Source organism: Bactrocera dorsalis, chromosome 1 (assembly GCF_023373825.1).
Source record: "Bactrocera dorsalis isolate Fly_Bdor chromosome 1, ASM2337382v1, whole genome shotgun sequence".
Lineage (NCBI taxonomy): Eukaryota > Metazoa > Arthropoda > Insecta > Diptera > Tephritidae > Bactrocera > Bactrocera dorsalis.
Genome location: NC_064303.1, coordinates 58,203,130 through 58,219,022, shown reverse-complemented (window position 1 = coordinate 58,219,022; position 15,893 = coordinate 58,203,130). Strand labels below are relative to the sequence as shown.

At 34.2% G+C, this 15,893-nt stretch overlaps 1 protein-coding gene across 10 annotated transcripts in view; it reads left to right on the top strand.

Moving 5' to 3' along the window:
* The window catches only part of LOC105224506 (uncharacterized), a 435,144-nt gene that overhangs the window by 206,695 nt on the left and 212,556 nt on the right, over positions 1–15,893 (top strand). For all 10 annotated transcript variants that reach the window (XM_049462163.1, XM_049462167.1, XM_049462176.1 and 7 more), the window contains 3 exons: positions 10,126–10,469; positions 10,528–10,738; positions 15,482–15,831. In XM_049462163.1, the coding sequence (XP_049318120.1) occupies positions 10,126–10,469; positions 10,528–10,738; positions 15,482–15,831 (905 nt within the window). The remainder of the gene's footprint in view (positions 1–10,125; positions 10,470–10,527; positions 10,739–15,481; positions 15,832–15,893) is intronic.

The following is a 15,893-nucleotide window of genomic DNA, read 5'->3' as shown; positions in this document are numbered from 1 at the left end:
ATTCTAACGTTTTCGGAACTTTTGGCACCCACTTGTCCATTTTCACCGCGAAGATAAACAGTCAATGATTTTACAATGGCAGCATAATCTTTCACAAAACGGCGGTAGTACCCAGATAAACCAAGAAATGAACGTAGTGTTCGAAGAGTTCTTGGTTGTTCATAGTTTATGATGTCGTTAATCTTATCTGGGCAAGTTTTAATGCCTTTCTCAGATACAAGGAATCCCAAAAATTCCACTTCAGTTTTAAAGAATCTCGATTTTTCGACAGACACTCTCATTCCCGCTTTTTCGAGTTTCTGAAGGATACAATCGATGTGGTGTAAATGTGACTCTTCGTCTGGGGAATATACGAGGGCTGTCCGATAAATAACCGACCTAACCATGATGCACGCGACTTTTTCAAAAAATTTTTTTTTATTTTTCTACATAGTCTCCTTGTAACTCCACACACTTCTCCCAGCGATGCTCCCATCTCTGCAACCCTTCCAAATAGTACTTGGCGTCTTTGTCTGCAAAATACGAGTTCACGAAAGAGATTGCCTCCTCATTTGACGAAAATCTCTGGCCGCCGAGCGCAGTTTTAAGTTGAGGAAACAAAAAAAAAGTCGCTTGGTGCTAGATCCGGTGAATAAGGTGGATGGTCAAGCAGTTCGAACCGCAATTCGTGGATTTTCGCCATGGCGACTGTTGAGGTGTGAGATGGTGCGTTGTCTTGGTGGAACTAGACTTTCTTTTTTTGCAAATGTGGCCGATTTTTCGAAATTTCTTCCTTTAGCTTGTCCAATAATGATGCGTAGTATGCTCCTGTTATAGTTTTTCCTTTTTCCCAAAAAACACTCGCCATCACTTTCCCAGCCGAATACACAGCTTTAGGCTTTTTTGGGGCTGGTTCCCCCTTTTCAATCCACTGTTTAGATTGGTTTTTTGTTTCGGGCGTATAATGATGAATTCAAGTTTCGTCTACAGTTATCAAGCGGCGCCAAAACTTGGTCTTATTGCCTCTAAACTGAGCCAACAGAGCGCTGGAAATGTTCATGCGCGCACGTTTGTGGTCTAGCGTAAGCAAACGCGGCACCCAACGCGCGGACAGCTTTCTCATGCCCAAATCTTGGTTTAATATGTGACAAACAGTTTCTTTTGACATCTTCATAATCTCAGCTATTTCCCTAACTTTAATCCGGCGGTCGTCTAGTACCAATTGATGAACTTTAGCGATGTTATCGTTAGTGGTTACAGTTTTTGGACGCCCAGGACGTTCATCATCTTCCAAGCTCCTGCGACCACGTTTAAATTCAGCTGCCCAAAATTTTACGGTGGTAAACGATGGTGCAGAGTCACCATACACAGAGTCCAACTCATCTTTGATTTGTGAAGGCGTATTGCCTTTCAAAAATAAAAATTTAATTACAGTTCGATATTCAATTTTTTCCATTTTGGGGAAATCACCGAAATAGACTCACAAAAACGACTGTCAACAGATAATTGCGCAAGATAAATTTCTGAAATTTTGGCGAGTAGCTATTATAATATGCACAATTTGAAGTAGAAACTTTTTTTTCAGATGTGCCGCTAGCTTCACGTTGAGGTCGGTTATTTATCGGACAGCGCTCGTATAATTATGTCATCGACATAAACATGGCAGTATTTTCCTATCTGGCGTAAAATATCATCAATGGTCCTCTGAAAAATACTTGGTGCGTTTTTCAGACCAAAAGGCAACCTACAAATTTCGTATTTTCCATTATTTATATTGAACGCCGTTTTCTGTCTGTCTTCCTCACTTAATAAAATTTGATGGAACCCTGACTTAAGGTCTAATGTTGTAAAAAATTTGGATCTACCTATGTTGGCTAAGATTACGGTTGTATCCGGTATGGGGTATCGATCTGCGATTGTTTTCTCGTTCAATTTCCTGAAGTTTATCACCATCCTTAATTTAGGTTTACCATCTTCATCAAAACCTTTTTTGCTAACTACGTGAACTGGAGAATTATATGGCTAACACAATTCCCTAATTATACCATCTCTGAGTAAATTTTGTATTTCGTTATTGATGAATGGAGCCACAGAAATCGGGTACGAATAACTTTTACTATATATCGGGTCATTAATATCTGTTCGAATTTTGGCTTTTACAGTGGTATTATATGGCAACGACCTATTAGGATCGGCGAAAGCGTCACTGTTCTTTTCTATGATTTTACGAAATCTCGTTTGAACTAACGGAGGTACAGACTCTTCTTCTATTACAATTGAATTAACCTGATTACACGATAAGTATTGTAATTTAACTTTACCGTTTCGGTAAAATAAATATCCCTTACCAGTATCAATATTTGCATCAATGTTTTTTAGGAAATCATACCCTATGATACCATCGAACGTTTTTAGATTCGAAAGCAAGAAAACGTAGAGGTAATATCTAAAATGTTAATTAGGCATTTTCGGTTAATTATATTTTGTCCGTTCATTGACGACAATTTAAAAGGTTTATGCAAGGGTTTAATACCTTGAATAAAAGGGAGGTCCTTAATCTAATGATACCATCGAACGTTTTTAGATTCGAAAGCAAGAAAACGTAGAGGTAATATCTAAAATGTTAATTAGGCATTTTCGGTTAATTATATTTTGTCCGTTCATTGACGACAATTTAAAAGGTTTATGCAAGGGTTTAATACCTTGAATAAAAGGGAGGTCCTTAATCTAATTTTTTGACGTGCCTGTAACTATCAAAATTCTCAGTTCCAGGCCGTTTTTGTCTTTTTTTGCAATAAACGACAGGAGCGTTATCAGTCCAAATGATTAATTTCCTCACCGGTATTTTCATCACTAACATTTTGATCATTATTAGGAATATAGTTATTTCCATACTCGTTTAAATAATCAGTTTCGTAATAAAAGCTATCAGTGCAGCCTTTATATTTTTTGTCGTCCAAAAAAACACTTTTTTTTTCTGGCATAAAATTAACTTTTTGAATTTTTTGAAATAGTGAGCGACTCGAATGTAATTGGTCATGGGAAAGTTTGAACGCTACTGGTAAATCGGAATTTAAGAGTTGTGGTTTAGCAATATATTTGGACATTTGATGTTGCGATGATTTATGTTGTGGTACGCTTGTGGTATTTTGAGGGTTAGTCCTCTGCTTATAAAGACTAGTGCCACTGTCGACTTCCATGGAAGCTGGCCTGGTTACGGTACTGTGATTGATGCGTGGGAACAATGGGTTATTATGATCCATGACTTAGCGCTGAGGCATTAAAGCTGGCATATTTGGTCGAAACGTGTTACCTACCGCAAAGGTTTCCGCGAACTACATTCGCCTATGGTTGGTTTGTAGCTCCTGAGCAATGGCAAGGGCATTAGGTAGATTTTTAGGTCTAGCGGAAAAGAGAATGTGCGATACATTGGGCGATGTAATCCTGATATAAAAACACGTAGAGCATTTTCCCTGGTTCGTTCATTCAAAGCTGCAATTATATCATTCCTACCAGTGTGGCTCATAATATGTTTATTTATTATAAGAGAAAGTTGTTTTTCCATTTAGTACTGCTTCTGTCTTTTAGCCAGCTAGTTGAAGCTTTGTTACCATAAGCCATCCTTTGATTTTTTTCCGCTGCATGATTGCACAGATACTCTATTTCGTGAATTTCTTTCGCTACCACAGTCACCGCCTTGCACCTGGGTGGTGAGAAAATCTTTCATTTGTTGCCACGTTGGGCACTTTTTTCCTGATGAGAGCGATTGCTCCCATAGAAGTAACGACTTTTCTGGTAATGCGGCGGTGCAAATGTTTACCAGAATTGGGTCCCAGCTGTCTGTGGGAATATTTTGTGTCGACAGAATCGACAAACAATTAGAAACAGTGGATTGTAGTCTTACAAATTCTTCACTTGTTCCTTTCTTGATTTTAGGCAAGTTTAGTAGTGTCGTTACTTGTTTATCGACCAGTATTCTTTCATTTTCGTATCTAGCTTTTAGAGCTTCCCAAGCCAAATTGAAATTATCGTCATTAAGAGCGAACTGTTTTACTATTATGCCTGCTTGACCTTTAGTTTTGTATCTGAGGTGATACAATTTTTGCGCTAGTGATAATTGAGAATGGTTTATGTACACGGCCGTGAACATGTCCCGGAAGGACGGCCATTCTTCATAACCTCCGTAAAAGGTTTCTGTGTCACAAGCGGGCAACTCGAGTTGGATGCCTGAACTTGCCTCTTGATATTGTTGCATTTGTGGCAGCTCTACTCTCGGATGTGGAGTAGGTGCAATTGCTTTTATTAGCTTTAATTGATCGGAGATCATAGCTTTCGTTTCTTCACATTGGTCAAGGCAGTTTTCGTAAATATCGTGAGCCGATGATTTAAAATTTTGAGGTAGATCTGAATTGTCAGATTCTACTATGGCGTCATGAGCCGCTTGGAGTCGTATCCAAAAATTATTAAGATTTATGATTTTGATTTCTAGTCCGAGTTTTCGTGAATCGGTGAGGAGGCAAATCTAGTGCGGTATCTTATTAAACTGTCACTTTCTGAAATGAATTTAATAGCCAGTTTTGAGCGTATAGCTCCTGCAGGTGTATTTTGATTTTTTTCGTAATTAACCATTTTTATTATATTGTATATTTGTATATTAAAATACTGTTAAAGATTTTCTCAGTGTAAACTGATTTATGGTATTGTAATAGAAGCGATAAAGTATAATAAATTGAATACTCTTTTGAAGAGTTTTTTTTTTGTGTTTAGATTATATCTGTAAAAAACGTATTTTTAATTAAATCGTTTTTTATTTATTTGCAATGTTATTGCAATATAATTATTATTTATATTTTATTTTGAATTGTTAATTGCTTTTAAACCACCTTTTTTATATATTAAAATATTTGATGTCCGAAATTTTGTATATAGGTACACCCTAATACTCGGACTTGTATATACATATGTATGTATGTACTTATGCTTTGTGCGATTGAGAGCTCGTTGAAGAGATCAATGCGCTATTTACATAAGTATGCACGAATTGTCTGTGTGCTTATGATTATGCTTTTTCTTATATTCTTAAGCAATTGAAAGCTCGTTAGAGAGATCAATTCGCTTTTTTGCATGCAATCCTGCTTGTTTTTTGTTTGACAAAGAACAAGTGGTATTGCAGAATAGATGCTAAGATGTGTGTGTTTAAATGCACATCTCTATATGTACGTACCAGAGACCTGCATTGAGTATGATCGATCCGGTTTGATCAGCCTCGCTCAAAACGGTCACAACTCAGCACAGCGGTTTGCAACAAAATTGTTCGATCGAGTTTCGTGCTCAAAACGAAGGAGTTCGATCAATTGATTTGATTGCTCTACTTACTGATTGAAACTGATTGTGTGGTTCCGGTATGATGATTGGAAATGATTGTACAGAAAAACACGATCAAGTCCAATGATGCATGAAAACTCATACATCGATCAAGTGTGCGTTTGAATTGATTGTGATTGAACCAATCAGATCGAGAATTGCCCTGCAAATATGTATGTGCATAGTTTTTATGTACATATTTGTGTGTTTTAACGGAAACAAGTTGCGATGCATAAAATCCAAAACATTACTGCATATATTTCTTCATTTTTAACTCTTAAAACTAAAATTCAAGTAATGCTTAAAATTAATAAACAAAGGTAATGCTTAAAATATTAGGGAACACAAATTTCAAATTTTTATCACTTCTTCATTGAGATCAACAAAAACTTAAAACTAAAAGAAGGTAATAAACTTGATTTCTTAATCGCTAAAACTTAAAAAAAATGAATTTAAAAACAATAAATTATCAACTGAACATGGTCCGAGCCTATTTCTTTTTTCAGTTAGAATATTTCCAGCTAAAGAAAAAGAACGCTCAGCGACTGCGCTGCTGGCAGGAACCACCCGGTATGACCAAACGGTATGATTGTGATCGATCGGAATGCACGCAGCATTCTCGAACATTCTTTGCTGCTCACACAAGGCGTTCGATCGAGAAAAATCATTACGAAACAGGCAACAGTGATTGAAACTGATTGTTCGCTTTGAGCACGCTCGCTTACGATCATTCATTTTTGTTGAAGCAAAGTTTTCCGTCACAAAAAATCTGAGTCAATGATCGGGTATGATTGAGAAAATTGTGATCGATGCAGCTCTCTGGTACGTACATATGTTGGAATGCATGTTGTTCAAATTTATAATTTGATGTACTATACATATATTTCGATAATCTGATTTTTAATTTTGCATTCGTTCCAAAAAATGTATTTTGTAAAAGTCAATTTTACTTTGCTTACCGCTTAGTTTTTTACGGAAAATTAAGATAAACCTTTTCTTGAAAAATTTATTAAAATTATAATTTTAATAATTTAGCTTGTGGTACCCAGTGTAGGGTATAAAATTACAGGCAGAATATATGCCGTATGATTATATGTATATGTATACTATGTATGTAAGTTCGCACTAGAACGAGAGAGCGAAAGCGAAGTGGGTAACGTGCAGGTATGCTCCCGTATGCGCTTTGTACTCGTATGTTGTTTGTTAATTTGTAAGAAGTTAGATTTCTGTTTATTATCCACTTTGTATGTATGTATATATGTACATAGTATGAAAATATATTAAAAATATGTATAGCAGAGAAATACATATATTTCCATTGGGTAAATATGCGAATATGTATGTATCTGTGTTTTAAATATATTTTATGTGTTACTTTTTATGTAATGATATTATAGTTTGCCTTCGCTTACAAGTTTTAAGCAATCCTGCTTATTACTTGAAAAAGTATAAGAGGTATTGCCGAATACAAGTGAAAGTAAATTCTTGAGTATTTATTTTATCAAGCATATATTTTATTACAAGTTTTATATCGGATAAAACTGTAATATTGGTCATACATATTTGCACATATTAAATTAAGATGAACATAATACGCTCACTTGGTACTTGCAATGGTACTACATATATTTTATAGGGTGTATGTCTGCGCATATGTTGCCTGCCTTCTGCGTTCCCCGTTCTATGTTCCAGCTGGCTCCTCTTTGCTGTTGTTATCTTGAATATTTGTTTTAATTGTTCGCGCCCGTTTGATCCGTTTTTGTGTTTTTTCGTTGTTTTAATGTTCAGGCATTTTTAGATTTCGCGCCCGATTTATTTGTTTTACTTTGTTTTTATTTGTTTTGCTATAAGTTTTCGCGCCCGATTGTCTTTGTCTTTTGTGGTTTTTATTGTTTTTTGTTTGTTGAAATTGTTTATTATATTTTGTTAGCTTCTACACTTTGTGTCAGTGCACTTTTTTACGTATGTACGAATGTATGTACTTGTATATGGGCTGTTTGGGTCGCTGCACTTTATGTTTTTTATTTATTTGTGTTTTCACATTAATCACTTTTTGTCACCTCTTTTTAAGTTGTATATGTATATTTGCGTGACACTGAACTTTTCTTCCTTATATTTACGTATTTGAATGTTTAATTTCTTTCACCGCACTATATATGTATGTATGTCAAAATGTTTATTTTTTTTTATGAAGTTTTGTGTAAACCAATAGTGCCTTTCTGTAAGGCTCAGGAAACTTAACCACTTTCTCACTTTAAATAAAGATACTCACACTTTTTAAATGTACAATTATTTTTAATTTATTCATTATTTAATACGAATAAAAAATATAAAGCTATGTTCGAAATACTAGTGTACTCGTATAAAGTGGGTGGGTATGACCGGACCGCTGAGCGATTATATAAGATATTGATGTGGCGCCTAGAATCGAATATCTTGTCGACGAATGTTGAGCGCAGTGTCCATGTGTGGCTTGTGTTGATCGAATGTCTTCTTAGATGTATGTAGGTGCTGGCGAAAAGTGTCGACGCAGCGCAGTGTGTAGCGAATGGATCAAAAAACGAATGAAACCGCCATCCTTTTGCCCAGCCTTTTTGTTAAGTGGAATGTAGAAATGTGGGGATTGTGTTGTGTGCTGATGTATGAGTATGCTGTCATCGGAAGTGTTGCATTAGTGTGTGCCAGTTTTTTCGTGTAGAGGGGGCAGATGCTTAACTCATTTAAACAAAGTTAAATAGAAAATATAAATATCAAGTCACATGGTATGCGTTTTTCTAATATGTACAAATTTTTATAACGAATATATATATATATATATATATAAGAAATTATATTTTTACACGAGTGTGGTATTGATAGTAGGCGAAAGATTGACGATAAATTGATTTTCTTACCTTTTCAATCATTTTTGCATATTTTAGTGTTACAAAATTAAACAGTACAAATCCTTTCATTTTTAGCCTTGTGGCTTATATTTTTACAGATTTGTATGCAATCATATCTTATAATCATATTTAACACAAAGTGTACTAAATCAGCGATAATCATTATACTACATGTGGCAGGGATCCAGGGGGACACTATATAATTTTGTATTTGCAACCCAAAGTCTTTTTCTTCGCGGAATATCACTTATGATGGAAATAATGTATAACATTTAATTTTTAGGGTGGATCCACGCCTGATATGTGGTAATTCGCTGACCACTTTTTGGCACTAGACTATAATAAATTCAATATTATGCGTGTTTTATTTGATCAGCAAATTAAGCTATTACCTAGAACTTTTTTCATTAGCAATAGCTATGATTTTCTAAAAATAGTAGTTGGCAATAATGATCAAATTCATTTTGACAGATGATAATGTAAACAAACCAAAATTACAAATTTTTGTGTGTTTTTTTAAGTTAAAATTAATATAAATATGAACACTAGTTATAATTTTTTTGTAATATCATCAAATATAAATGAATATATTTATATAGTAATTTAATATCCCGTTTACAAATTAAAGAATTCAAACTAACCTTTTCTCAATAGCAGACATTTTGAAACAAATTGAATATCAGGTGACTGTTTCTGGACTGGATCCATTACGTTATGCTAAACGCAAAATATGGTATCGCCGGTCAAATCAACGGGAAGGTCGAATAGCCATGGTACCAGTATTGAAATCCCGGTTAAATATAATTGTTTAAACCCCTCAATTTGTTAGGGTATTCCGGCTCACTAACACCCGAGATTAAGAATGCAAAATGAATATACGCGGGTAATTTCGTGCACAATTTGTTTTAATTAAAATAAAATAAAGGGTTTAAATATACTTAAACAGATTCAGAAAAGTGTGGTGATTAAACACAGTTGGTTGTTGGATTGATGCTCGCAGGAACTGGGCGGAAAAATGAAGTTAATTTGTAGATCTGCTCCGGTGAATATCGAATTGCGTAAAAATTGAGTTGAAAGGTGTCGACGCGGCGCAGTGTGTAAAGCAGCGATGATCCAATTCTTTTGTTAGTTAGATAGTTGTCATCTGCTGTGGTGAAATGCAATTTGTCCTCAGGTGTGTTGTATTAGTGCATGTTGTTTTCAGATGTTAGTGTGGTGGTCTTCTCAGGGGAGTTGAGTTGTGCTAGGGTGAGCCAGTCTTTCCCGGATAGAGTGGGGGAGGATTAACTCATTTAAACAATAGTAACTATTAGAACATCGGCTGAGAAGTTTTGCCTTAACCTCCTTATAGTCTAGATCTGGTCCTTTCTGACTACTATTTGTTCCGGTCGATGTAGAACGCCCTCAAGATTTACATCAGAACAGGGTACTAAAAATTATTCTCATTCACGAATATATTTATAGACCCAACACTGCATACTCTTTCCAAAATCAAATCTAAATAATAATATGTATAAGAAAATATATCAATTTTGGCATAAATCTCTATTCACTTGCTACAAATTTATATTAATTGACAATTTAAAGAAACTACATTTCGCTGTTGGGCACAAAATTAATTGTTCTTAATATTATATAATAATATCAGTGCAAAATTCTGCATCTTTCATCGTGTCAATATGCACTACATAAATTTAGTCGATTAATACAAGTATTATAAGTTTATGATATATATGTACATATACATACAAGTATTTATAAATGTATAAATTTGTAATTTTATTTTGACATGTGAAACATATATAACATATATTATATGTAGTATTAATGTGTTATATTACTATATACTATTTTATGTACTTGTTCAATCTCTAATTACAATTTTGATTTTTTTCAGTTTCAAACAAGTAAAATAGAGAGTATATATTTAGAAGGACGTCTACTAAATTCCGGTGACAAATCGAAGATGGAATATAATGGAAATATTAAACTTAGATCTTCAGCACATCCAAAACTAAATTTTGCATCAAATTCAACTTGGCGATCATTGAAGGGCCACACTGAAGGTATATTAACTTTCAATAATGCCCAAGGCTTTAAAGATCCAAACTCCACGAGTATTTGGCATATAATACTGTCGCGCTCCTACTCCGAGGAAAATATTTGGGAAGGTTCTCGTTCGTATGCTAGCTTCAAGGTCAAGATTCCTCGCTCTAAAGTCAACTTTAAACTATTTGTCAAGTAAATTAATTTGAGATTTATAAGTAATTACACAAAAACTTTCTATATTTAATTTAAGACACGAAGAGCGATATAAAAATGGCAGTGAACACAATATTTTGGCTGAAATTCATTTAAGCCCAAAAAAAGAGGCCTTGTTTCTGTTTTCTGTACTCATTCCCCAACGCGATCTGCTTACATTCGATGCTTTTTTCAATATCACTGCTTCGAAGTTCAACTCAAGTTTCGGACGGTTGAAATTTATAGAAACTGTTCCTAAATCCTATTTGGTGAGTTTATTGGTTACTATTCATGATGCTACAGAAATGTATTGGTACATATGTATTGTACATACATTTTATACTATATATTACGATCGGTCAAACAAGCGAATGTTTTTCCTTTCTGCCTCGTACTTAGAAAAATTGGTTGATGGATACTTCTAAGAAAGGTTTTCCAAGTATGGCTTTTTAATTGTAATGGGTAGTAGTGATGAGCGATATTTCACTACCGGTGATTTTTTCACTGTGATTGAAAAATCGCAAATCGCAACTGCGATCACATTTTATAAATAGCAGTTCGCTTCTATGAACTGCGATTGCGATCGCAGTTCGAACCTGCGAATAGTACAGTACATGCGATTACAATAGCAAATAGCAGAAAAGTAGCAGCTTTCTTCAGGGTATTGTATATATATATATATGCGTATATGCTATTTTTCGTCATAGCGGTTTGAAGTTTTGAGTATAACGTTCTCATAATTTTAATAATGGCAGGAAATTTATCAAGGAAAAGAAGTGAAGTATGGCAGATGTTTGAAGTAGTAGATGAAATATATGCAAAATGCAATATTTGCAAAAAAAAATTTCATATAAAACATTTTTAACAACCAGAAGTTTCAACTGCTTATGGAATATTTTAATTTAATATAATTAAATTTTTAATTTTACTTATTTGAAAGCTTTTGTGATGAATTGAAAAAATTAGCTTAGAGTACAAATTGAAACTCTTTTCATGGTTGCAATATTCATAAATATTTAAATTAAGTTTTTAATAACACTTAGTAATAAATTATATGAATTTGAATAAAAATGGAGTTACTTTTACTGTTTTATATTTATTTATTCTTTTATTAAGATGCTCTTATAATTATTTCGTTTAACTTAATATTATTTAATTTAAAACAAGAATTGTAATTAAATAATTTCAGAAAAAATATGGAATAAAAAAATTACGGGTTTTTAATATTTTCCCAAAGATTAGGAAACTCCCGTTATTAATTTGGTCTTTAAAATATTATTAGCGGGTATTCAAAACATTCTGATGGATTGTGGAATTCCCGTCACTAGTTTTTCTTTGAAAATATTAAAAGCGGATCATACCAACATACAAATGAACTATGCAATACGCTTTAAGTTTCAGTTAGCCGAACCGCTCCAACATTTGCGAAAATGTAGTGAAAAGAAAGGCGGAAAAACTTGACTCGAGTTACAGGAACCAAAAGAGAATTAGCCGCCAATAACGACAAAAGGTTCCGTCGTTACCACGATAGTCGGTTGTACGTAAATGGAAGGGACTCGGACTTTTATTCGGGCAAACACTGTAAAATCGGCAGAATCTACGGCTACAACAACAACAAAATAGTCTCCGTTTGAACGTCGACTTAATTGCGATCGCAATAGCAATATAAAATCACAGTGATTTAAAAATAGCAATCACTGAAATCACAGATATCGAACAATCGCAATATCGCTCATCTCTAATGGGTAGATTCTCCTCCTAATGATTCCCTATCTTTTTCTTGTTATCATATAGAAAAATTTGTATTTTGCTTCCAAAATTAAAAATAAAAAAATCTTTAGGTTTAGGGGTTGTGCATTTTGTAGGGAATTGAATGCTCATCGTAAAAGGAATTTGAATATTTTAAAGAAAAAAACATTTTCTTATGATTTTATAGTTCAACGAAAAAAAAAATTTATATAGCAAACCGGAAAACTCCTAGCGTTGTAGGAAATTTACTGCTCTACAAAAATGGCTAGCAATTTTGTATTTTTATACTCTTGCAACATGTTGCTACAGAGTATAATGGTTTTGTTCACCTAGCGGTTATATGTATCACCTAAAATTAAGTGAGGTATATATAGGGTTATACAATGTGCGTTCCAAAGTAAACATGAATCCAGCGCCCCTGGTGGCGCCATTTATATGTATGTCGATTGGTGCGTTAGAATCTGCTATCTTTATCCATACGGTGGTGTTGCCAATATGATCCCGAAACGAAACGCCAGAGTGCTGAATGGAAGGCACCGGCCGAGCCCAAATCCAAAAAATCGCGAATGGAGACGTCAAAAGTGAAAACAATGCTGATTTATTTGTATGATCCCAAGCACCAAGTTTATAAGCGTTTGGTGCGCCGTATTCGACGTTTTCGGCGCGAATATCGCGAAGATGAAAGTTGGCGTTTGTTGCACGATAATGCGCCGTCTCACCGATCGATGCTTGTGACCGATTATTTGACCAAAAATCACAGTATGACAATTAACCAATCCCCGTATTCACCTGATATGACACCGTGCGGCTTCTTACTTTTCGGAAAAATGCATTTGCTCATGAAAGGAAAGCGGTATGCAGACGTAGAAGTCATTCAAAAAATTTGGACCGGAATACTTGCGGCCATACCGGCCAACGAGCTAAAACACTCGTTCGATATGCTTTTGGACCGTGCAAAAAGCTGTATTGACGCAGAAGGAGACTATTTTGAATAAAATAAATTGGTTTTGCCGAAAAAACCATTTGTTCTGTTTTTTTAAAGTCCTGTTTACTTTGAAACGCACCTTGGAACGCGGACGAGTTGAGTCTCTCCGTCCGTCTGTCCATAGCTGAAAGCTGTGACTTGAGTAAAAATCAAAATGAATCTTAATGAAACTTGATTCACATGTTCCTTGGAAACAAAGTAAGGCAAAGTTCGCAGATGGAGCCACTGTCACGACCAAAAACTCCATAACCCGAAAACGTATAACGAGCTTAAGTAAGATATAGAACTCTTATTTGACACAGAAGAATGTGGGCTACAAAATACAAATGTTGAAAAAGTGGGAGTGGTCTCACCAAATTCACTTAGGATCAATGCCTTAAGCAGTAAAATTGGAAAATCCTTATGTAACGTCACTGTTAAAAACTACTAAAAGTGCGAAAATCAATAACGAAATATGAAAGAGACTTAAAGTTTGACAATCGGGGTGGTATGAGAGGGCTTTATCGGAGCCAGAGTTGTGACGATGGGACTCACTTTTAGATTAAATCACATATCTGCAGACCCCAGCGACCGATTTCGACGACATGGGTAATTCTTCTCCCATTAAAATATATTAACACAAATTTTTTGCTTGCTTTCAACTATTTTCTTATTGTATGAGTAAATGGAAAAGTTAAATATGGATTCAAGTTATTTTTGCATAATTTAATACAAAACAAATGTTTAGAAGCGAATTAGTGAAGAGTTAGTGAATATGAAAGTTGAAAAAATAAAAGTGTAAAATTCATTATAAATCGGAGAAACACGCATCTTTAATAGTTAAATTTTTGAACTTAAATGCAAAAATCTCAAAAGCCATATGTATTTCTTCATATATATGTTCTTGATCTGGCGGACCTCCTGTATCCATTTCAACCCCGAAATTGGGAGATGGTATTCTATGCTGTAGCCTGATTTCATTTATTTGAAATCTCGAATATCTCGAAAACGCTTAATAAGATCAAGATCATATTCATTTAAACAGCTCACGCAAACCTATTCGATAAATATATTGAAAAATTTAAAATTATGGTTTTTTATTGAGTTATAAAATTCGATAGAAAAAAATAATATTTGTTTTAAAATCTTTACCGTTAATATCTTTAAAATGGTTTTGTCTAGAGTTTTCTACTTCCTTTAAAATCTAAGAAACGAATTTCTTTTTCAAGTAGTTGGCAGGGATATATAAATGTTTCTATTTGATAATAAGACAAAAATTAAAACCCTTAAGCGAAGGACCTTCCCGTTACAATTAAGACCGCATACTTCAAGAGCCTTTCATAGAGGTACCAATTTTCAACCAATTTTTTAGAATACCCAGCAAAAAAAAAACATTTTTTGACCCAATGTATATGCATACTAAGTATACGACAATTATTGTAACATACAAGTATATATGCTATTACTACTTAACAATTGCATCAAGAAATAATATAGACGATATTTTAAGTTAGTTAGGTGTTTTAAACTATAAATTTGAGTAATATCATACATATCAATGCAAATCGCCATTAACCAAAAATCTCTAAAGTACAATAACTAGCACAAAATTAAGATATAAAACTCTAATTTGGCACAATCGATCGCAGTAGCGAGGGCTCCTATGGGGAAAAAAATTTAAAAAGTGGGCTTGGCCCCGCCCCCTACTAAGTATAATGTATGCGTCTCCTAAACCACTAAAACTGTAATAACTAAATGCGCCCAACACGAATACTACAAGAACTCCTACCGACAGAGTGAAAATGCATGAACGCATGCATATAACGGTATAGTTCAAAACTACCAAAAGCGCGATAAATCAATAATCAGAAACTTAAACATTTGCCGCCGGGATGCTATGACAAGATTTTATAGGGGCGATGGGCGTGCCACTGCTCCCTTTTTGGTGAAATCCCATATCTCGATATTAGACCAATTGAATTCTACAAAATTTGATACGTGGCATTCTTTTTATAATCCTATCTCACATATGAAAATGAACGAAATCGGATAATAATTACGCCTACTTCCCATACAGCACAATTTTAAATTCTACTTGATTCTATTATTCCAATACACAAATCAAGAACCAATCAATATAACGGGTTTAAACTTTGCACGAATAATGTTTTTAGTGCGTGCCACTTTATGGCAAAATATTAACACTATTTTTTTAACGTAATAAGCAAATGTTATATTCTATATTCCCTTTATATCATTGCTAACTTCATTTTACGGTCAACATTTTTAATCTTCACAGATTCATTTTAATGGTGCTTGGTTCACAGAAGACTACATTGTAATTAAAGTTAACTATAAAAACCATAACCGGCTACAGGCGCTGAAAATGTTGATAGAAACTGATAGTTTTGAAGCTACAACAATAAACGCTGCGTACCGAAGAACCCAAACATTCACATATAGTAACTTAAAATTTAAATATGGCAACGATCTATATGACTTTGCTTTGCAACTTAATTCTCGACCTGACAATGTTAAACCCGCTATTTGTGAAATACATATAAACTTAAAGGAAAAAAAGTACTGGCTTAATTCCAGTTTGCTAATGTCACAGCCAAAACTGTGGGAAGTGGAATTACATATGGATAGGTAAGTATACGTATTATATTTATTTTTAATATTTTATTAAAGATTTATATTCTATTTACACT